Source organism: Globicephala melas, chromosome 1 (genome assembly GCF_963455315.2).
Source record: "Globicephala melas chromosome 1, mGloMel1.2, whole genome shotgun sequence".
In the NCBI taxonomy this organism is placed as follows: domain Eukaryota; kingdom Metazoa; phylum Chordata; class Mammalia; order Artiodactyla; family Delphinidae; genus Globicephala; species Globicephala melas.
Window position 1 is genome coordinate 98,883,137 of NC_083314.1, and position 23,885 is coordinate 98,907,021.

A 23,885-nucleotide genomic window follows, 5' to 3' on the forward strand; every position below is an offset into this window, starting at 1 on the left:
TCTCTGCTTGCAACTCATAATTGTATCAGACATAGGTTTGGGAGTTCTCTCCTTTCTTCTGCTCTGGTCTGACTTTGTTCTTTTAAACACGTGCCATTGTTTTGATGGGGCTGAGTTTGGAATGCCCTCTAGAAGCTGAGTATCTCCTGGGCTTGGTAAGTTACTAACAACCAATTTCAAGAGTTAAGCAACATTAGCTTATTCTAATTCCTGCTCTCCTCTCAAAGAAGCTTTCTGAGTTTTGAAAAGCCTGTGCATACCTTCACTGGTGTTTGTGGCTTTGACCTCAGAATCTCTTAACTACTTGAATGCCAGAAGCGTTCCATCCGTTGACTGCGGGCTTGCAATTTATCAGAAAGAGGGCAATCAGTGCCTCTTCCTCACTCGAAATTGTCTTATTTCCACTCTACCTCCATTGCATCTCTCTCTGTACAATGAGAAAGAAAACTTTGTCCCTTCTCTACCATAAAGTTCAAGCACAAAGAGATATGGTAAAACTGTGTTCAGAGGAACCAGCTATGTTCTTGTATCACATGTCTGTCTTATTCCAATCAGGAAAAGTTACCCCAGCAACCAAATAACAGAGGTTTTGGTTTGGGGGATTTTTTTTTTTTTTTACCTCTAGTCTCTGTTTTCTATAAATTTAGTTTCTTCTTATAGAGTTAGCCTGCCTCCTAAATTTTGAAAACCACATGGTTCAGTGAAGCCTGCTTATAATGACAGGCATATTGTTAAAATTGCTGGAAATCTTGGTTGTATTTGTCTCTGGAAGTTGAAATTTATCTGAATATTGGCATCCCACAATTCTTATTAAATCTCCCTTTTTCCTTTGGGGATTACAACTGAAAGGGCTGGCAACACGTCCCTGAAGGTGACATTTTAAAGAGAGGGAGTGTTTATAATCCCTGCTAGAAAAGAAGGGCCCAGAGAGCCATTAGAATCACATTTCCTGATTGGTCCAATAGGCTCTCTGACCGCCTTATTGGCTGATCTTCCTAATATGATGTTATGTTTTCATAGTTTCCAGGGAGTATTTTCCCGAACTGATTATGCTTATTTGACCTATAGGAAAAGAATGCTCTTTTTATAAGTCTAAACTTTTCTTTTGGGAAGCTACTCCTTGCCCCTTAAGTCCTTTGAATGAGACCCTAATTAGAATTAAAAAGAAAAAGTATAAGAAAGCACACTGAGAGGCTAAATTGTTGTTGTTGTTGTTGTTTTAATTTCCTCCCTTGTATCTGCTATGCATCCCTGTTTGTTTCTCATTACTGATTCCCCTGGGCTTGTCTGGATCTGTTTACCCCTATCAGTCAATTAGTGTTCTTCCACTTCAATCCAAAAGCCCGTTTTCTGGTTAAGGACAGGCCTGGGCCTGGCAAAGAAGGCTAAATTTTAAAGCTAGGCCTGGTCACAACTAGAAACGTGATGCAGAACACACGCCCTATTCCAAGTGGATTGGTGACTGCTTCTTTGTGAAGATCAGCATATTGACTGCATTTCTCCCCCTGTCACTTCTGGCAGGATGTTATGGCATCACTCCCAAAGAAAGTAAAGCAGAGGATTTGGCGAAGGGGCCAGAAGCAGATCCCCCTGAACATACCACTTCTCTGCTCAGGGTGTTAAGAGGATAAGCTTTAAAAATTGTGATTACTATACTGTACACCTGTAACTTATATTGTACATCAACTATACTTCAGTTAAAAAAAATGAGTAAAGAGTCTCATCCGGATATATGCACCATCGTCTGTCACCTCAGGCTGGACATCGTGGATGGCTCTAAATGCACATGTTATTCTGCAGGGACCCTTGGATTAAATGACATGTACAAAAATAAAACTCATGGATACGGATGTTATGTGATTCGACAATACCCCTGTTAATACAAATCATTTCTTAAAGTTTTCTTTTTATTTTCCTTTAAAAATCATTTGTATTTTTTCTCTGCTGCCTTTATTATTTTTTTAATATCTTTATTGGAGCATAATTGCTTTACAATGTTGTGTTAGTTTCTGTTGTACAACAAACAAAGTGAATCAGCCATATGCATACATATATCCCCATATCCCCTCCCTCTTGAGCCTCCCTCCCACCCTCCCTAACCCACCCCTCTAGGTCATCACAAAGCATTGGGCTGATCTCCCTGTATGCAGCAGCTAACCATTTTACATTTGGTTGTGTATATATGTCAATGCTATTCTCTCTTAAAATTTTCTTCCCAGCTTCCCCTCTTAAAATGTTCTTAAAACTTCTTAAAATTTAACAATTAATAAATATTACACATTGAAGTTGGTCTTTACTAACACCTTATGCCCATCAATAACCAGTTGTTTCTTCCAAGTGCCTCTGATATCATCAGTAGTGAAGTTTCCTGAAAGGTCACAGCAGCTTCAGACAAAGAATCATGCATCTCAAAATAACAGAGAAACTTGAGGAAATAGCCTTGACTTCTTCCAGGCCATAAAGGATCTGCACCCCTACCCCCTTCCTCTGAAACAGGAACCTGGAGATCTTTCTTTGTTCTGAGAAGGGGAGCCCAATAGGAATCCTCCCCGTTTCCCTTAAGGACAAGCCAATCAAGGAAATCAGAGGGAAAAGGGAATGGCAACAGTAGAGGAAAGAGATTTAAACATGCTTTAGTTTTAGTTTGTATAGTCTTTTTGAAAGTTCTCCTTCTTTTATCCCTCTCCCTTCCCTAATCCTTAAAATGTCAGTCACTTAACCACCCTGAATCATCATTTTGATCTGATACTAAGTCCACCGTGATTCAAGAGGATGCTGAGAAGTAACTCATAGCAAATAACTATACATTTTTAGGTAGAATTAATCTTCCTTCTCATTCCCAAAGACACACTCATACACCCACTCACTTTTTTCTAGAGTGAATGCCCAATCAGGTTTTTTTTTTTTTACCTAGCCACCCATTATTTTTAGCAAAACCTCACAGAATAAAAAAGTATACAGGCAGGGCTCCACACACCACCTCCAAATGCTGCAATAGCACAGTTGTAATTGGTGAGTGAGTTGACCATCCATGAACAGAGGCTGAAAGCAAACTTCAAAGGGCCTTACCTGTGATGGCCAGGATTTTAGAGATTAGGATTCCAGTATATTTGATTTTCAGTAACAATGGGGCAGAGCATGTGAGCGAGGATACAAGAAGTAAAACAAGAGAATAAGACGGAAAATATAAAGAAAGGGAAGAAGATAAGAGTGGGTGGTAAAAGATGCTAAAAAATGGGAAATTAAATATGATTTTTTAAATTAATAATAACCTAAACAGAAAAGGGAAAAACAATTTGGCCTTCAAGGACAAAACAGAAGAATGGAAGAGGAAGTGGTTAAATTAGCCCAGGAAAAAAAAAAGCTGGAACCAAAATAATATGAAGACCTCCACTGTTAGCAATTTTGAGCGTCCGAAATCTGTGTTTCTTTTCATTTCCTGACTTGTACTGCCCTCTTTACCAACACCAAGATCAAAATAAGCAGTCATCAGACCATTAGTCAGCACTTCTAACAGAATTGCATCAAGGATTAATCATCTCTGAAAAGGAGTTCCCCATTCTTCCCTTCAAAGTACAGTTGCCCCTTGGTATCCACGGGGGATTGGTTCCAGGCCCCAAATCCACAGACGCCAAAATCTACCGATGCTCAGGTCCCTTATAGAAAACGGTGTAGTATTTGCATATAACCAATCCACAACCTCCAGCATACTTTAAATCATCTCTGGATAACTTATAGTACCAAATGCAATGTAAATGCTATGTAGTTGTACATACAAGGTAAATGCTTTGTAAATAAATAGTCACTGGTGTGTAGCAAATTCAAGTTTTGGTTTTTGGAACTTTCTGGAATTTTTTTTTTCAAATATTTTCCATCTGTGGTTGACTGAATGTGGGTTGGATGCAGATCCCATGGATATGGAGGGCCAGCTATAATGATTTTTAGATAGTTATTATAAGATAATTTTTAAAATTTAATTAATTAATTAATTAATTTATGGCTGTGTTGGGTCTTCGTTTCTGTGCGAGGGCTTTCTCTAGTTGCGGCAAGTGGAGGCCCCTCTTCATCGCGGTGTGCGGGCCTCTCACTATTGCGGCGTCTCTTGTTGTGGAGCACAGGCTCCAGACGCGCAGGCTCAGTAATTGTGGCTCACGGGCCTAGTTGCTCCGCGGCATGTGGGATCCTCCCAGACCAGGGCTCGAACCCGTGTCCCCTGCATTGGCAGGCAGATTTTCAACAACTGTGCCACCAGGGAAGCCCTATAAGATAATTTTTAAGTTCCATATTCAGAGTTATTGTAGGATAATTCAGTTTATATAAAATCTTCACCCAAAAATCGAAATCTTTTTTCAGAGCAGTGTGCCTTAGTGGAATGGGCTTTGAGACCATTGAAATCTGGGTTCAAGTCCTAGCTCTGCTAATTATTGGTTCTGTAGTCTTTTTTCTTACTTATTAAAATTTCAATTTATTCAGTTGATTATTTGATAGTCTGCCTTACCCAATAAATGAAGTCTCTTCAAGGACAGAGATAATTTCTAATTTTACTTATCATTTATTTGTCATTTGTTTAATAGTAATTGACACAGTAGACTAAATAATTTTTAACAAATGAATGAATAATTTATTAAATACTTTTTCAACAAACTGCAAGATATTTGACATTTTTTAAAGTGTCCATTATGTTCGATGCTACTGTATTATTAGGTTCTGGGAGCAAGGAATGTATCAGTAAAAGCTAATCCTTGCCTTCAAAGATTTATAATACAGTAGAGGAGAAATTCTTATAATTAACTATCATACAAGGCAGACTGTAATATGTGCTATAAAAGAGATATAAACACATCTCTATAAGAACAGAGAAAGCAAATCTGCCAAAATTGACGAAGCTTTCAAAATGCAGAGGTTATCTGAAATCTTCCTGGAAGGTAGTTTTGGATAAAATGGAGAACTAGGGAAAGGATGGTTCAGTAGTGTTGAGCAAAGATGTTTTAACTTCTCTGAGCCTCTCTTTCCTCCTGCACACAATGGGCGTTCTCAGGATTAAATGAGAGAGCCAAATAAAAGGACCTTTCTCATCTCTACTATGTAAAATGTACTCGATAAAGTAGAGCAATGATTATCAGCACATTAAGAAATCAATGTTCACATATATAGAAGGACAAGAGAGAAAGATCTGGAAGAAGAGCTGGAGCAAAGGGGCTGTCAGTGCGGACGTACGGACGAGAGAAGCGGTGTGCCTTTCTGTGCACCCACATTCCTGGATGTGAGTTCAGTGTGGGAGCAAAGCGCAAGTGTGCGATCAAGGAGAGAAAACTGAAAACAAGAAGAGGGTACTGAAGAGCAAGACGAAGGGAGACTCCACTGGGTGGAGGAGAAGTGTGACGTGAAATCATGTAATCTGCCACCGACTCCGAATCAATGGACAGTAAGCCACCTTCCCAGGACCACCAATATCTGGGGACAGGCCAGTCACCTGGACCACAAAGCTAAATAAACTGTGAGTTCCTTGATGGCAAGAGCCATCATTCTGTAACAGAAGTAAATTCTTACATGTTTAAAGTGCTTTTCTCTTTTTTGTCGTCCTGAGTAGAAATCTTTGCACTGGTCTGCCTGAGGTAATGATGTGCCTGGAAGGAAGGTTAGAATTTATTATAGAAAGAGAACAAGACAAAGAGTAATGTTTTGCTTCTGTCATTCAAAAAATAGGGTTTTGCAAGCCTCTTAGAAAGGAATTCTCTCTACTCCTTTGTGAGACCTGAGTAGTTTAACCACCATACGTGGAGGCTTCAGATCATAGAGATCTACCACAATAAAGTGAAAAAAAAGAAAAAAAAGTAACCTGTTTGTCACTAAGATTTAGCCAGGTGAATGAAGTCAGGAAAGAAGATACACTGGAAAGATCTCGTCTTTGTTAATGTGGGGCATTGTGGGAATTAGAAAGAGAAGGGGAGAGAGACAGAGAGAGAAATAGCGAAGGTGGTCCTAATCTCCCCTTACCCAGCTCTTCTGAGTTTGGCCCAGGCAGGGAAACGTGCACTAAGAAAGCAAGGTTAGTTACTTCCAAAGGCAGAGCAAGAGACCCCCATGGGCTCTGAAATGAGGTAGCCCTGCATGTGGCACACCCCCAGACAAGCCCAGGGACCCAGCCCGCCCCAGTCCGTGCAGTATGGCCAGACAGAATGATGTAGATAGAGAGGACCCAGACACCTCAGGCCCCTCTGCTCCTCAGAGGCAGAAAAAGCCAGCCAGACTTCAAAGGGCAGCAGGGGAAACTGAAATGAGAGCAGGTCAACCAGAGCCCACTACAGACTTTGACTGGGTGGGAGATCAACCACAGGTCACACCCACCCAAGTTGGCCACAAACACCCACAGGGCCAGCAGCACCAGGTGGACGGGACAACAGCCTGGAGGGCCAGGGAGGGGTAGGCAGCTGTGCCTGAAGACACTGTCTCTTCCCACCACCCAAGGCTGCATAAGCCTCAGCCCTTCTCCCTGCTCCAGACAAGCTGGGGAGGAAGAGGTAGCCTGTGAGCCTGAGGATTTTTAGCCAAGGGGAGCAGAATAGTATCCAATATTGAATGGGACTATATTTTTTGAAAAATTTTTATTGCAGTATAGTTGACTTACAATGTTGTGTTAGTTTCAAGTGTATAGCAAAGTGATTCAGTCATACATAGACATACATACATATACACATATACATACAGTACATATATATATTCTTTTTCAGATTCTTTTCCATTATAGGTTATTACGAGATATTGAGTATAGTTCCCTGTGCTACTCAGTAGGTCCTTGTTGTTTATCTGTTTTATATATAGTCGTGTGTATATGTTAATCCCAACCTCCTAATTTATCCCCTGCTCCCCCCACACACACACCCTGCTTTCTTCTTTGGTAACCTTACGTTTGTTTTTTATGTCTGTGAGTCTATTTCTGTTTTGTAAATAAGTTCATTTGTATCATTATTTTAGATTCCACATATATGTGATATCATATGATATTTGTCTTTCTCTGACTTCCTTCACTTAGCATGATCATCTCTAGGCGAATGGAACTACATTTTAACCAGATATTTAGTCAATTTTATTCCTCCCTCTGACCAGGAGGTAAGAGCTTGGGAAGGAAGCCAAAATAGCATAGATTAAATAAAGTTGAATTTTGCAATTCCATCACACGTTCTTTCTTTGGTTTCAAGTTAAAAGGCAATCTCAGCACAAAATGTACTTGTTGACTGGTAGGACTTCCAAAGGAATGAATTCTTTGAAAAAAAAAACAAGGCTATTCATCCTAAGTGGTCTGGCTTTAGTGGGGAGGATCAAGTGACTGAGAAGGACGGAGGGAGGAAAGGGAATGCGGTCTATGGGCAAAGATTTTGTCTATTTTTTTTCAGATGTGTTGGCAGTGCCTGGACCATAATAAGTGCTCCATAAACATGTTAAATGAATGAAGAAATAGACGTGAATTGAGTACCAATCTTGTGCCCGACATTGTAAACATGATCTTATTTAATTTTCACAACAGACTTTTAAAGTTTTAATTATCATCATTATTTGATAGATAAAGGGGTTCAGACAGGTTGAATAACTTCTCCAGGGTCACACACCTGAGAAGTGTGTGATGTGGACAGAATTCATACACAGGCCAAATGGACGACTGTGACTTCTCAATGTATTTCCTCCTGTGGAAGGAAATCTCTTCATATGGAAGAAATTCCAATGATATTTCCACCTTCCATTTTATATCACAAGGAAGATCCTGGTGTTTTCTGCCATGACCAGATGCCATGACCCCTGCAAAACTGATCCCTACTGCAAAAATGATCCTTCTGCTACGAAAGTAACTGATTTTGTGGCAGATATTGTGTCGAAATTAAAATGTTCATAGTTATCTGGAGAGAAAGGAAACACAGGAAAGTTGAAAAGGCTGTGTGGGAAACCAAAATGCAATCCTAGAAAAAGAAAAAGAAAGAAAAAAGGGAAATCATAACAGAAGTCCGAACTTTAACTGAAATAAGCATTTTTAAATGTCAAAATAACTCTTGACATTTTTGTAATCAATATAAACAACAAAATAGGCCAAATTGCGTAAAATAAGGCCTTTCTTGGGTTTCCAGTGACATTACAAACCACAAAACGCTCCACCATTTTTTAAATTACAGCATGGCGTTTTACCCTCTGGTGGGTTGTTTGGTCGAACACTACCATCTACATTAACATTTGCCACACCCTTCTGCTTTGATCTGAGATTCCCTCTAAATTTAACAGGCATTCACACTGCTGCAGAAGCAAAATCATTGTCATTTCAAAGACTTGCACTCCATTTATCCCAGTTATAAAAATTAGCAAGGGTCAATAGCCTAAGGGTCTAAAGAAAACCTAGCTGAATCTAAAAGAAATAAAGCTGGATGCATAAAACTGGAAATACAACCAGCAACACAAATATTTCACTTTCAATCATGGGTCTTGCTAATAAGACTAAGATTTCCAAATAGCATATGGAAAAGAGAAATGATCAGGAATCAGGAGCAAGCCACAATGAGACAGTTGGACATGTGACTCTCTAAGGTCCCTTCCAACTCAATGGATCTGTGATTATGAGTCTGGGAAGCCTGAGGAAGTTTTCTTGGCTTCTCTGTGTAATGGAAAAGCATAGCTCAGCTTCTTGGGGGAGGTTGATTAACCTCATTAGTTTAAGATACTTCATCCTGAGGGAATAGGTAGTGATACACTGTTCATAGGATTGTTGTGTATAGCTAGTGGAAAAGTCAGACTTGCTCATATAGTTTTTTTTTTTTTTTTTGCGGTACGCGGGCCTCTCACTGTTGTGGTCTCTCCCGTTGCGGAGCACAGGCTCCGGACGCGCAGGCTCAGCGGCCATGGCTCACGGGCCCAGCCGCTCTGCGGCATGTGGGATCTTCCCGGACCGGGGCACGAACCCGTGTCCCCTGCATCGGCAGGTGGACTCTCAACCACTGCGCCACCAGGGAAGCCTGCTCATACACTTTTTAAAGCTTTTAATTTTTAAAGTAATTTTAGAAAGGAGGGTGACAAAGGGAACCAACATTTAGAAAGTATTGCAGCATCCAATATGCATGGCTGATGTTCTCATTATGCTACTGCATTATATGAGATGGCACATTTTGGAAAGGTTGAGGCACTAGTGGTTTGATATCCATTATCACCACGCAGTGGAAATCCAGGAGCTAGGACATCCCATTCAGATATGTGGTAGCCTCCAATGATCAGACACACCAACCAAGAAGCTTTTCTAACCCTAAGTCCCAGAACCCAATATAACCTGTTTCCCAAATCCACCATGGGCTGTCACACCCCAGGCCAACGGAAGGAGACTGCTTCAACGTGGGACTGATTTAACACTAATGCTGGACCTAGACTGAGCAGCTCAGTTATTCCTACTTAAATCAAGTGACAAATAGGAGCCCTGAGGTCACCTGTAGCTACTGTCATTTGACATTTGGCCTATATAAGATTATTCTGAAATTGAATCAGTTACTAACATTTAAAAATCAGGAGATTACACATCAAAATCCATATTTCCAGCTTCCTTTGGAACACCTCAAAACACTGGGCTCCCATTCTCAGCTGGCAGCAAAGGACTGGAGGAGGTAAGGACTTCTCCACTGAGATGGACTTTCCTCTCAAGTTCGTCACAATCCTACCTGACTCACTTCACTCCAATAAGTTCTCTGCCTGGTTCCCAGAGGCATTTGAAGGCAACCACTGACTAGAAGATCTAAATAGAATAGGAAACCTTCTGAAGGCCCCTCAACTGCTGGAAGGCAACCACATCTGGATCTAAGTGACTACTCTGGCATCTAATCATGAAGCTGATCTAACAAGACCCCTGTGCTAGGGACCCCTGAAAGCCAAATGATGGAAGGAGGCTGGCTAGCTCAGAGCTGACAAGAAGGCCTGGAAGTCCTTAGAACGCTGACAAGGAATGATGGCCAGGCCAGAAGTACTGTTTTAGCATTATGATTGCGTTTCGACCGCTCTGCTCTGCCATGTATGGTATATAAAATGTCGTTTTATAAGATATCATGTTAATTAGCCAACAAATATATGGAAGCGTTTCACCATATAAAAGAGTATTTCAGCTCGCTTAAAGAATTCAAACAGGGCTTCACTAAACTAAATGTTTTCTAGATCCTACAATTTTCTTCCATAAAAATAAACTCAGTTCCATGGAAAATACTATAAATCACAGAGATCCTGATCTTAGCAAAGCTTAACAGACAGATCCTTATTTTTCCCAAAGCCCATACTTGGCTCATTTCAGTGGAATTACTTTTGTTTCTCCGTAGTGCTGTTTCCCCATGTGTAATGGTCGTCATCAGCCTGAATGCCAGCCCCTCAATCAGGTCTTGCTTGTGGGAAAGGGCTTCGGTGCACTTAGACTTTTATGTTATTACATCCCATTAAAGAGCTTATGCTTTGTTATCCTTTTCTGAACCTTGGCAAGGCCTCTTCATTCTCTTACAAGTTAAGTGAAAGCAGAACTCTGTGCTGGGCTGCTAGTGCTTCCTAGTGAGAGCCATGAGATGTGAATAGTATTCATCGAAGAGATTATTCAAGTAGGCAGCCACCCATCCTAGGGATACCCTGCCGGTTCAAAAATACAGGAAACAAAGTTACGCCCTCAATTTATACCCCTCCTTAAGTTGACTGAAAAAAGAATTCAGCAAGGGAAATGACGCTGCTACCTTTTATTTGCTTTAGGCAGTGGGTTACAGCCTCTAAAGTAAGAGTTAGTGTTGTGGATTTCCTCTAAATTACAGAAAAGTTCATGGAGTGACATATAAAGAATGTAGAGAGTTTATAATGCAAAGAAACTATAGTAATCCCTGATGTCTAAGACTTCTTTTGTATGGAATACAAATTGCTCTTTTTCCTTCAGATAGATTTAAATGGAAGTAGGGAGGAAGTTAAAGTGCTTTCAACAAAGAGAAAATGTTCCGATTACTTCGCTCCAAATGGACGTTTCCTGCCAGTTACCAGTGCATTCTTAATTGATAATGAAATGCAAACTCTAAAGTAAACTTACTGTGGTAACACAGGCACACAATTCCGTATGAATCAAAATTCTGCAAACCACCTAATAATATCACACGCGGTGCCAGACTCAACCCTGACATGACGCAAGGCAGTTTTGGTGGCCTGAAAACTGTCCTCACCAGGGAAGGAATCAACATTCAATCATTTTGTGGTTTTTCAGTGAAACTCATCTCTTGTGTGCTTTTTTTTTTTTTCTTTCTAGTGTTTATTTAATTCCTCCAAATTCTCCATAGGCTTATTCTATCCATTAGGCAAAAATTATGTATAAATAATTGTTTCTTTAAGACTCTGATAAAATTATATAGCATTTCCAAAAAGCCACCTTTCTATAAATCAAGAAAATCTATTTTAAAACACAAAGGAAAGTAATTGTCCATTCCTTAATTTTAAAATACTTTAGGTTTCCAACGTTGGAATATTGTGTTGAATTAAAACATTTATTCTAAATTTTTACTTTAGGGACGAATTAGTTAATTCACTCCTTTTTTGAAAAGACAAAAGATTGAACAAATTTTTTTCCCTCTAGTGGAAATCTGATGTGTATTTAGGCATCCAAGATCCCACACTGCTAGCTATTAGCTGCTAAGTGTGTTCAGTATTAACACACACTTCAAATTTGTACTCTAGTGCCTTGATTAGTATTTAGCCTAGAATTTGTGAGAATAGCAATGGCCTTTTTACAAATCTAATAGAAAGCCCAGATGAGTAGAGAAAGATACCAAATAAACAACCTCAGAAATCCAAGTCTCCTTATCTTGTAGGCCACATACACTTTAGCACAGCCCCTGTTCCAAGAGTACCTCTTTAAGGGAAAGATAGTGTCATCCAGATAGCTCTTTACTTTAACAAGTTCAGTAACTAAACTGCTTGTATTGAATGTTCTAGAAAGTGAGCAGAGGATGGAAATCTATTTGACTCAAATCACTCACAGATGTTTAAATTACTTCAACCCATTTCAACTTTTGCTACATAGGGCCACAATTCAAAAATAACTGATTATGAGGGGAAAAAAAAGCTCTCTATAAGCATAATTTTTAAAAGAAAAACTAATACAATGAATATATAAAATGAGGTAATGTATATAAAACTGTGTTGTTATAGGGGTCATTTTTCCCCTTTAAATTAGGAGGTCCTTGTGGGTATGTCTTCTAAATTTCTTGTAATTTTGCAACTCCTACTATGGTGCTTATGATAGTATAATAATTCAGCTGGGGAAAGTATTGACATAAAATATTTAGATAATTGAGGCAAAGGATTTTATATATTGAATAATGTAGGTAATTCTTTAATACCCTAATTCACTTTGCACGTGTGAATGGGAATATGAAAATCTATGTTTTTCTAAATGCTGCCCTGACCACCATCTAGACAAGGAAGAGAAACCAAGAACTATTTCTGCAGGTGGCCACTGAAGCTAGCTGAAGCAGAAAAGCATGTGAGACCTAACCACTATTTCTGGTGCTGCAAAATTCTGCAGAAGCTTGGTGAGTGAAGACTCTCCAGGCATATGATAGTTAATGCCTTTCGAAGTGATTTAGCACAAGTCTTCTCTTATTTTAGAACATAACTTTCTGGTGACTTAAATTTGTTTTTCCTGAAGTGTCTGGACAGGCATAAAAGAAACCCTGAAATTAGAAAGAAGTATGCTTTCCTTTGTACCAAAGAATGAAACCACCCAGCTGTCCCACCAGTAGACCTCTGAGGGGTGGATCTGGTCATGGTGGGTGGGCATCTGAGCTATTGGCAGGTTCAGTGGGATTGTTATGTAAGACTACAATGCAGAGTCCTTGGGCTGCTTGGGATCTAGCTCCACTCCCTGGCATCAGAAGTCACTGAAACATACAACACACAAAAGACGTACCTAGGCTTCTTTCTCTGGTCCTCTAGAGGATTTGTGATTGCTCACCTTTAGATGAGTTTGTTCATGACGTTAATAATGAAGGATGTGTGTCATGTTTCTTCTTCAGTTGCGCATTTTTGTCTCCTTTCTTTTGCATCCAGGTTAAATTAGGACACCACCTAAGACTTATTCAAATGCAGACTTCATTTGCCTATTTCACCCAAGTGGCTCCACCCAACAGAGTTCACAGCAGCGCTCTTGAGAGAAAAGCACAAAGTGAAGTGAGATATAAACTAAAAAGTTGAATGCTTTGATTTCACACGCGGCCTAGAACAACTTGAAAAACCAAATGCAAGGGATGTAAGTTACAACATAATAGGTATAATGAACTCTGCTGTATGTTACATATGAAAGTTGTGAAGGGAGTGAGTCCTTGAGAGTTCTCATCACAAGGACATTTTCTTCCTGTTACTTTAATTTTGTATCTATACGAGACGATGGATGGTCACTAAACTTATTGTGGTAATCATTTCATGATGTATGTGAGTCAAATCATTATGTTGTACACCTTAAATTTATACAGTGCTGTATGTCTATTATATCTCAGTAAAACTGGAAGAAAAAAATTGAATACCAATTCTGATATTTACCACAGAGTCCAATACCATAAAGGACTTCATTCTTAATCTAAAAGTTAATTCACCATTATTTAACTTTAAGTTATTTAGAGATATTGGTTAAATAAAAGCCAAAGATTAAAAGCTGTCAACGTGGATCATATTTATTAAATGAAATTATTTTACACTGCTTGAGAAGCGAATATATTCCATGAAGTATACAACATTGGACAAACTCTTGGAAAGAAGAACTGTTTCTTGCTGTATCAGGCTTCCTGGGCCCCAAACAGAAGGAGCCATTGAAGCACTAGAGCTGGTGAAATGGATCCTATAAGCTCTATGAAGGCAACGACCTTGTTTATCGTTCATGTGGTATCCATGGCACACAGCCGAGGGCAAGCATTCTTGTTGAAGGGATGGGTGCATGGGTGGGTGCACCCATTAGGAGGGGTGGGAGAAGGAAGTATGAGCTAAATCAGTGCTTCCTCTGGGGTTGTTCTTTCTGCCCTGGAGCAATAATAGGATTAGAGCTCTAGGGAAGTAGGTAAGCAGCTATCTACCTTTCCCCATTCCGGTCAACACTGGAAGCAATGTCCCTTCTTTCCTGTTCCCATTCCTCCTTGTATCAAATCAGCCTGTCCCAAGACCACCGCAGCACCTGAAGCACTTCACCTCTGCCTGGCCACTCCCAGAGCTGGCTGAAGGAAGGAATCCTTAAACAGGGCTGAGCACAGGCCAACAAGCTATCTAGCTGCAACAAGCTTATAAAGCCCTCAAAAGCATGACCTTAATGGATAAACAACTAGGTCCTATTGTATAGCACAGGGAACTATATTCAATATCCTGAGATAAACCATAATGCAAAAGAATATTAAAAAAAGAATGTATGAGAGAGAGAGTACGCGAGCGAGCGACAGAGAGCGAGCATGAGCTTATCATCCATTTCTTTTGTGTCTCTGCCTACTACTTCTAACAATGCAGATCTTACACTGAGACAAGTGTAATCATGTGACTGAATACCTTTTATCTGTTTGGTCACACTCCAGTTTGTGTCACCAATACTAATATGTTTCAGTAACCTTGCCAGTGTGTAAAAGTCCATTCTTCATTAGGTGATTTACAATGCACCATATACACCTAAGACTGAAATCTGTTAAGAAACTTTCATTGTGAGAATTTCAATTATAACCCTAGACTCTTTCAAGACACAGAAATTCTTCAGAGATTACAAATACCAATACTAGGCCGAATTTTCATTCTATAGAAGCAAAGATATATCATCAGGTCACAGTTATTTAGCATTTTAATGTTTTGCTTCTGGGGCTTAGGAGAATACTAAAAGAGCATGTGTCCCTTCTATGGAACACTCTGGGGCTTTTGCCACGTTCTACTGAACTCTGAAAACTTTTTCTATAATTTCACAGAGACCCATATAGCTCTCATACTCAGAAGTAGAAGTTTACCATATTGAATTTTTTTTTTATTTTCACAGGTCTTAAGAATATGGTTGGATAAGTTTAGACAAATGCATACATCGAGTAACAAACACCTTAAAAAATTAAGATAGAGAACATTGTTAACAGCCTAGAAAGCTCCTTCATGTTCCTTTTCAGTTTATTCTCCTCCCCCAGGCAACCACTATTTTGATGACTTCTATCTCCATAGATTAGTTTTGTCTATTCTTAAATTTCACATAAATGGAATCACGCAGTATGTTCTCTTTGTGGCTGGCTTCTTTTGCTCAACGTAATGGTTTTGAGATTTACGCTGATTGTTGCAAGTAACAGTAGCAGTTCCTTTTTTAATTGCTGAATAATATTCCATCCTATGAATTTACCACAGTGTGTTTATCCATTATTAATTAACACAGAAGCTGCATGGGCACATGCTGGTGCTTCAATAAAACAAATGTAGCAATTCCTGTTCTTTCAAATCTGCAGTTTATACTTGGCTTTTGCTAATGACTATATCCAGATCCAAAGCTGATTTTTAATCCTTCAGTCCTCAAAGAGAGCATGAGAAAAACTTCTTGAGAGTCTGAAGAATCTGAGCAGAAAGCAGGAGTAAGAGATAGGAGGTATTAGGGGAGATATCTTCAACATGAACCAAATTTGCTCTAGGTCCTGGCTCTTGTCAAGGATTGTGAAAAGACTGAATTAAATGCAGGTCTAACCCCAACCCTCTCTCAGTGTTATCTTCCTCTTATCTTTCCTAGCTCTTTTGACCACTGGTTAAAAATTATTTTTCTCTGTAGACAATCTAAAGACTTTCACCTATTCAAGAAAGCCTTGCTTGCTTGGGTAGTTTCAGTTAGAATGACAGTGAAGGCAATGGTGTATACAGAAATGTATTTTGAGTTCCTTTCCTTGTGACCAAGCACACATCAAAAAAGCAGGAAGGAAAGTTGGAGGAAATTATGCAATTTATTATGATTTCTCATCATCAAGAACTTGTGTCCACGGGGAAAGAATAATAGTTCCTATAAAGGTTTCTTTTGGTTATTTGTGATTCCTCCCTCAAGAGCTTTAAAACAAATTTTGAGAAAGCATAGACAAATCTCGTTTGATCTAATTTGTTAGAAAACAAATGAGATCAATCTAATTTGATCTAATTAGTTAGGTGTCCGCAGGAAACATCATTCCAGATGAGAATGGAGCAACCAACATTAAAAAAATAAATAAATAAATAACTGAACATTATACTGAGATTATAAAAACTCATTATTGCAAATACTGTGGATAAATAATGGTTCCTAATTAGAGATTAATTTTAAGCCAGTGACTATTTACAGAATCAAATCTTTAACGGTTCTGCAGGTAGAATTTCTTTTTAATGTGTCACTCAAGTATTATCCCTTGTGTCTCAGTTGAAAAAGGGATTTTTAATATTCAGAATTACTTGAACTTCAAGCCCTCACTTTGTAGGATTTTCCCAACATGGTCCATCATCTTTCTGAAGGTGCTATTTCAGAGTAATAGCTCCCAGAAATAGTTCATTTGTAGTTGCTTAGAAAACCTGACAGGTGATATATTGATATATTGAATGGAGGCATGAATGGTCAAAATCAGGCAAAAACTATAGTCTAGGTTAAAAGTACTATAAAGAGTATTGGAACGGACATATATTTAACATAGGTCATGTCCAGAGGAGAAATTAATCCAATATGAAGATAAGAACCATTAAAATCTTTATGTATTTTTACATTGGGAAAAAATTAAAGATGCCATAAATGACAACTGTAGTGCTGGTACTACTGATATTACTAAAATAAAATAAAGTATCTAATTAGCATGAATGCAAAACTCCTATTCCTGTACATTTTTGAATTTATAATATCACTAAATCAACTTTTTTAAAGAGTTAATTTTTCTACTTATTAAGAGACTACAAAGGAAGAACAAGCATTGTCTTATATAAGATTTTTATTTGAATACTCTGTAAAATTATAATCACATTAATGTTGTTGGGAAGAAAGTATTATTTGGTGTCATTTTGTAATTTTCCTGAATATTTATAAGTCATAAAGTATTGCTCTGGTTGTCTGTTTTCCTCCTCTTAAAAAAATCTCTACATGTTTTTATAATTTTTTAAATTAATTAATTAATTAATTAATTTATGGCTGCATTGGGTCTTCATTGCTGCGCAGGGGCTTCTCATTGTGGTGGCTTCTCTTGTTGCAGAGCACAGGCTCTAAGCACGAGGGCTTCAGTAGTTGTGGCCTGCGGGCTCAGTAGTTGTGCTTTGTGGGCTCTAGAGCGCAGGCTCAGTAGTTGTGGTGCACGGGTTTAGTTGCTCCGTGGCATTCTACATCGTTTTTAATTAAAACTTTAGGGAGTTTATTTTAGTATAAACATATACGTACTGAGGGCTTTTTTTCTTTTTTCATCCTCAATTCTCAAAATATACTGAATTAAAACCAGATATTCATGTTGGGATACGGCCAAGGATTCCTTCATCTTAGCCATTGCTCTTGGCCAGAACTAGGGCTCTGACCCGCATCTACCCAGGGAAACCACAGTCCACGACTGTCCAGTTGTCTTGGAATGAAATGCACTGTCTGGAATTTCCAGGAAGAAAACACATTTAATCATTGGATAACGTGCTCACAGGTAGGCAAGCGAGGCTGTGCTCCCTTGTCACTGATGAGCTCCCCAGTCCCCACCAAGGTCAACTGTCCCACCTCATTCTTCCCCACATCATGTGAGTCACTGCTGTGCTTATAAAGATAAGTCCAAGAGTACAACCACTTTATCTTCCATAGAAACACAAAATGGACACGCTTTTCCATTATGCTTGATTCTGTAATGAAAGGTCTAGGAAGTGAGTGTAACATGAATTCATTCCTTCCGCCTCAGCAGACAGATGGATAGAGACATTCCAGTTTGTTTCCAGTCTTTTGTCTTCGGAGCATTTTTGGCATTTCCTTCAGGAAACTGGAGGTTGTGACCTAAGGTTTCCTTAGTGAACATGCTTCTGTTTCCCACAGTTAACTTTACCCAGAAATGACATCTACTCTATTAGGTGAGGTTTATCTTCGTGTTCCAACTGTGTCCTGTGCATATTCAATGACACTTGAAAGCACAAATTCTGAAAGTTAACAATAGCACTGAAGAGGCAAACACACCAAAGTACTTCTATGTAATCCCCAATGAAGATGGTAATATCAAAACAAGAATTAAAAATTTTGTGAGGCTTGACATTTTATAGTTGGAGAAATTGACTAGGGATGTTAAAGCTTTCAGATACTACGAATCAAAAATTTTCAGATAAAAGATGTATGCTATTCAGCCAACATTCTACAACTTGTAACTTTATTCTAATGTACAGTTTTATATTGTTCAGTGGGTAGACTGGGAGAAGCCAAGACAATGTCCTGAAAGAATTAAGTAATTTAATATAATCTCCCATAGCCATATCCCCACTTCCCCAGTATGTTGATGGCAAGCCAAGAATGTAAGCTTCTAGGGATGGGTGTGAACCGACCATTGAGTGTCATAATTTAACTTTGATTTACAACCACATTGTTGTACATTATTTCTTTTAAAACTCATGTTTTAAGACGGAATTATTGTACTTAATTTAGTTTGGCTTGAATGTCATTTAAAACTCAAACAATTACATTTACTTGTCAATGTGGTATTTAGAAGCTGGTGGTTTTCATCTCATTCTTTACTACTCTTCAATGTTAAGTTATTGAAGTTTCTCTTCCTGAAAAAAAAAGAGTGGTTTCTAAACAAACCACATTATTTTTTCACACCCTAGTTTATCAGGGTAAAATCCTCTAAAGAATAACAGAAATTTGCCTTTAACTGGTTCTGAAGAGGCACATAGTCAAATAGAATGTCTTAATAATTATTTTTTTTAAAAATGCTCTTCACAAAGGAATCTTTAAAAAAATCAGTTTATTAATGTTTAAAAGTTGATAAAGCTATGTGCAAAATGATCCACATTGTCAGAAACCTATTAAATACTATTTTTTTTTTTAAAAAAAGACATTTCTCGGTTTAATTGCACTGGAAACCACACTAAACAGACACCAATATATTTTTATTCTTTGTGACATTTATACACATCTTCAATTAACTATTTAATGTACTGAAAAATTTCTTATGTTCCCTATCAGTTAAAGTAATGCTTTAAGGGCACAAGAGGATGGTATTTTCTGAAGAAATACACATTCAATGGTGTTAACACAGGTTAGGAAAATCCAATAAAATGTTGAAACAAATACATTCAAAAATTATTAAAAAGTACTTTTAACACAACAAAATACAGCCATCCTGTTGGTTGAAATGATTCACACAACACTCTGAAAGAAACATCAACAAAAGTGCCAAAGACAGATGCTGTATTTGTTAGACAAATTCGTTAAGAAATCTTTCTTGGTTTACAAAGTCACCCCCAGTCAGTTTTCACCTTGTTTTGCTTGTTTGTTTCTCCTATGACACTAAGGATCCTGGCTGATGTCATTTAAATAAATTGGACTTCCTTATGCAGTTTTCAGCCATGATGGATAAGATACTGTAATACATTTCATTGCAAAGGTTTCTTTTTTTTAAAGTGACTGCAACTAAAATCAAAAACACTCATCCAGCTTACGTGGAAACTTTGGCTTCAGCAAGTGAAATTGCTTTACATTTCCAAACCATCTCCACCACAGTCTACCTGCTGGACACAGCCTACCTGCTACACATCATCAAGAAATGGACCGTGCCACACTCCCAACTCTGAATGCCAGGTAGTTAAAATATAAAGTAAAGGAATTCTGAGGAGGGGTGTGAAGGGGAAGGGAGGGTAGGATATGCAGAGCATACCTAGCAAAGCAGAAGTGCACACACTCACTTGGGCTGGAAACTAAAGTGAAAGAAAACATCTCCTCAAAGCTCCCGACAGAGACGCTTTCACACGGGGACATTAGTCTTTGAGGAGGGGCCAGATGAACCCTTCAGGAGCTTGACAATGCTAGACCTTTGGCTCAGTGCAAAATCAAAGCTCCAGCGAGGGGAGGAAATAGATTCCAGGCGAGGACCTGATCTCCACCCTTCCCAGTGCATTGTTCACAGGAACTAAGTCTACCCACCAACACCAGGCACCACCAGGCTGTTCTTAAGCTCCCCCTCCCTCCCTCTGGCTTGAGACAGCTCCTGCCTGGCAGCAGCGGAGGCACAGAGTTGTTGGGTTTTTTTCCAAACACTGGGGTGGTGGGCAACCATGCAAGCTCCCCATGGGTCAGCAGTTTTCACTTTTAGGAAGAAGAGTTGACGTTTCCAGAAGACATAATGGTCTCTGGGTTATCCCCATCATCCTTCTGAGGGTGGGAGGAGTTGTCTGACTTACTGCGGCTGAATTCCATGCCGGCGATGATGGGTCGTGTGAATTTGCCGGTGGAGTCTCCGCTGGGGCACTTGCAGCAGGACATGATCCGGACGAAGGCCCGACGCATCTCCTTGTTGGACAAAGTGTAAATGATGGGGTTGGTGCCAGAGTTGAGCACAGCCAACACCAGGAAGTACTCCGTTCTGAAGAGGATGTCGCAGGTCTTCACCTTGCAGCCCACGTCTAGCAGAAGCAGGATGAAGAGTGGCGCCCAGCAGGCGATGAAGACGCCCAGGACGATAATCACGGTCTTGAGCAGTGCCAGCGACTTCTCAGAGCTGCGGCTGGCCTTCGAAATGTTCTTGCGGAAAGTCAGACGGCGGCTCCGAGTCCTGACCAAGGAGTAGATCCTGCAGTACAGGATGACGATGGAGAGAAGGAGCAGAGTGAAGACCGTGGTGCAGAAGAGGATATAGTGCTTGTGGTAGAGCGGCAGCACTGTGGAGCAGCTGGGCAGCGTGCTGATGCAGTTCCAGCCCATGATGGGCAGGCCCCCCAGGATGAGGGAGATAACCCAGCAGGCACTGATGAGCAGGAAGGAGCGGAACCTGTTGCTCCCATTGTGGAGTTTCATCTTCAGCATGGTGATATAGCGCTCAATGGCAATGGCTAGGAGGCTGAACACGGAGGCAGACAGGGCCACAAACATACTCCCTTCCCGCAGAAACCACTGGGCGGGGGTTAGCTTGTAGGTGGTGGCCCCAGACAAAAGCAGGTTGGCTGTGTAGGCCACTCCTGCCAACAGGTCTGAGAGGGCGAGGTTGCCAATAAAATAGTACATGGGTCGGTGGAACTTCTTGGTTTTCCAAATGGTCAGCAAAACAAAGATGTTCTCTAGGATGATAAAGCAGCAGATGAGAATGAACACCACTGAGATCAGTTTAATGCCGTTTTCCTTGTCCGCGCCGATATTCAGCTTTCCCGTGTAGTTATAATGCCGGACGATGATGTCGTAGTTGACATAGTCGGAGACAGAGCTGCGGAGGGCCTTGACCAGAGGGATGTTGGTGGACCCCATGATGCGCGCTGTCCCCAGGAGCCCGGGGCGGTACTTCTCCAGATGAACGCTAGAGGGCGAGGCGGAGAGAGCCTTCACTGGCAGCGGGGGTGGTTGAGCGAGAGAGATCCAGGCTTTTTTGTGCAGCTTTTCCGTGGCTGGAGAGGGCCTCAGAAACCGCAGCCTTAAACAAATCACAAAGAGAGAGTCAGGGAAAAAGCCACAGCACACTGGCGTCATTCATTCTAAGGAAGGTACTGCTCCAGTTTTCTTGTTGATTTGTTTTAAAGAAACTTGGGGAGAGTGCAGGAAGGAGGATTAAAGAAAACAAAACAAAACAAAACAAAAATCAAACTCTCATTTCTTGCAAAGAAAAAAAAAAAAGGAAGAAGGGGAAGAAAGAAAGGGAGAAAAAACAAAAATGTACCCAAACTGAAAACTCCGACGCGACAAGACGAAAATCGTCCCCTATGATTACATCCACTTAAATGGAAATGGGAAAACTGGAAAAGTGAACCCCAGTTATCCCCACTCTTGCCTCCTCAACCCCCCCCCACCCCCGCCCAACGCTGCTCCCACCCCACAAGGTTTCCAGCCGCAGTCGAAAGAGTCTCTGAAGCGTTCACCAGCTCGGCGGCGGGCTCACCACCAGCTTCTGGTCGCTCCTTCGAAGAGCCTCAACCGCCAATGTGAGGGCGGAGACGCACACCTCTGCCCTCCACCACCACCCAGCTAAAACCACCTCCTAATTGCCATGCAAGAAATTAGGTTTGCACGAAAACCATTTGACAGCGTCAGTCACTTTTTGGGCTCTATTAATAACTCTCTAGGAGCAGGTGTGCTTAGGGTCCGAAGGCGCAGCATGGTGTGGGCAGCCAAGCCCGCCCTGGCCTTGCGGTAAACAGGAAAGCTTAGCGCCTCCGTGAAGCAACAGCCTTTTCGTTCTTCTTCTTCTTCTTTTTTTTTTCTTGCGAGCCAGTGCAAGAAAATATAAAGGTACGCAGTGAAAATCATTCATAAGATATTGCAATAAATCCCAGAAGTGCCGTACATTCGTTGATTGCAAAAGGAGTATTTTTAGTTACTGTGGATATAGCCAAAACACGCACACAATAAGAGAAGTTAAACTACAAGTGATAAAAATACATGCCACTGCATTCCAAATTCCAAATGCCAAATTACTCTCCAGAAACTCACACAAACAGAAGTCTGTCGGTGCATTGCTAAGCTAGCGCGGGCAGTTTTATTCACTGCTCTTCCCCAACACGTTGCCTCCTCTCATAGAACTAGAAAGTGTGGGGGGAATGAAACGTGGCACTGGTGATCAGAAGTCTACCAGAGAGTTGTTGAAGTGTTTCAAGGTAACGTAGCAAATGCGATAAAAGTGGAGTCATCGAGGCGACAGCAATTCCAGCAATTCCCAGGACTGCAGAGGCAGCTCGCGCCCAGTAGCTCCGCGTTTCCCTCATCTAATTCCACACCCCGCTCGCTCGCAGTGCAAGTTTAAGCCCTTACCCCACCTCCCCCGGTCTTTGTCTATAGGATTTCCCAGAATAAGCGCCTCTCCTCCGACCCACCACAGCTTCCGCTATCTCCCAACCCCAGACGGTTCTACAATGGGAACTTAACCCTTTTCCAAACTTTGTTAAGTCACAAGTGCGCCAAGAACAATCCGATCCGGTTGGTCTCCTTGGTAGCCCAGAGATGCTTGTTTTCAGCACCCAAAGACAGATGTTTTAAAAGTGTTCGTTTTGCTTCATTCCGGTTTAAAAATTTTGTTTCTGCCTCTGAAGACCTCCCGCCGCGATGCTCCTCCGCGCGCACTCCCTACCTGGCTCAGGCTGGACGAAGCTGCGTTCGGGGAGCTCCGGGTCTGCACGGCGCGCTCGGCATCTTGCTGCTGCCCCCGACTGAGCGCGCCGCGTTCTCAACTTACTCGAGTCGGGGTCCCCTCCCTCCGCAGCCGCGCACTCCAATGGCCAGCGCGCTCGCCGCGGCCCGGCCGACCGGTCAGCTGAAGTCGCCGAGCGCCCCGCTGAGGCTGAGTGGCTTCTTTAGGAAGAGACAGGGAGGAGTGAGTGCCTCAACCCCACACGCCCTCCGCCCGCGGCTGGGGGCCTCAGGATCAGTGCTGCTGAGACTCACTGTCCAGGAAAGATCTGGGGCAGAAACACACACACAAGAAGAACCCCGCCTTCCCCACAGGCAACCAAAAAAAGGAAAAAAAAAAAAAAACCCGAAAAGGGGCGGAGCCTGGTGCCCCCAGGACTCTTAATGTATAAATCTCGGCCCTCGCCCTGCAATCCGCCGCTCCTGGGCGGTGGAGACCGTTCTCCCGCGCCTTAGAAAAGGGGGGAGGTGAAGAGCTGTTGGAAGCTTTTCTCCAGAAAAGTCTTAAGGGACAGAGGACGGCCTGGCGTGTGTAGTGCACCTCTCTGGTCCCCCAGCCCCGCAGCCCTTGGGGGATTGGAGTCCG

At 41.0% G+C, this 23,885-nt stretch overlaps 1 protein-coding gene across 3 annotated transcripts; it reads right to left on the bottom strand.

Annotated features, from left to right (window-relative positions):
* Positions 1–18,919: 18,919 nt before the first annotated feature.
* Positions 18,920–23,618, bottom strand: S1PR1 (sphingosine-1-phosphate receptor 1). Of its 3 annotated transcripts, none has more exons than XM_030868830.2 (2): positions 23,241–23,618; positions 18,920–21,593 (listed from the first exon to the last, which is right to left on the bottom strand). In XM_030868830.2, the coding sequence occupies exon 2, from the start codon at positions 21,428–21,430 to the stop codon at positions 20,282–20,284; it is 1,149 nt and encodes a 382-aa protein (XP_030724690.1). In that variant the 5' UTR covers positions 21,431–21,593; positions 23,241–23,618; the 3' UTR covers positions 18,920–20,281. The 3 variants fall into 3 exon arrangements, with proteins under 3 accessions (XP_030724690.1, XP_030724692.1, XP_030724691.1); XM_030868832.2 differs by lacking the exon at positions 23,241–23,618 and adding an exon at positions 22,607–23,228; XM_030868831.2 differs by lacking the exon at positions 23,241–23,618 and adding an exon at positions 21,837–21,938.
* Between the last annotated feature and the right edge of the window lie 267 nt (positions 23,619–23,885).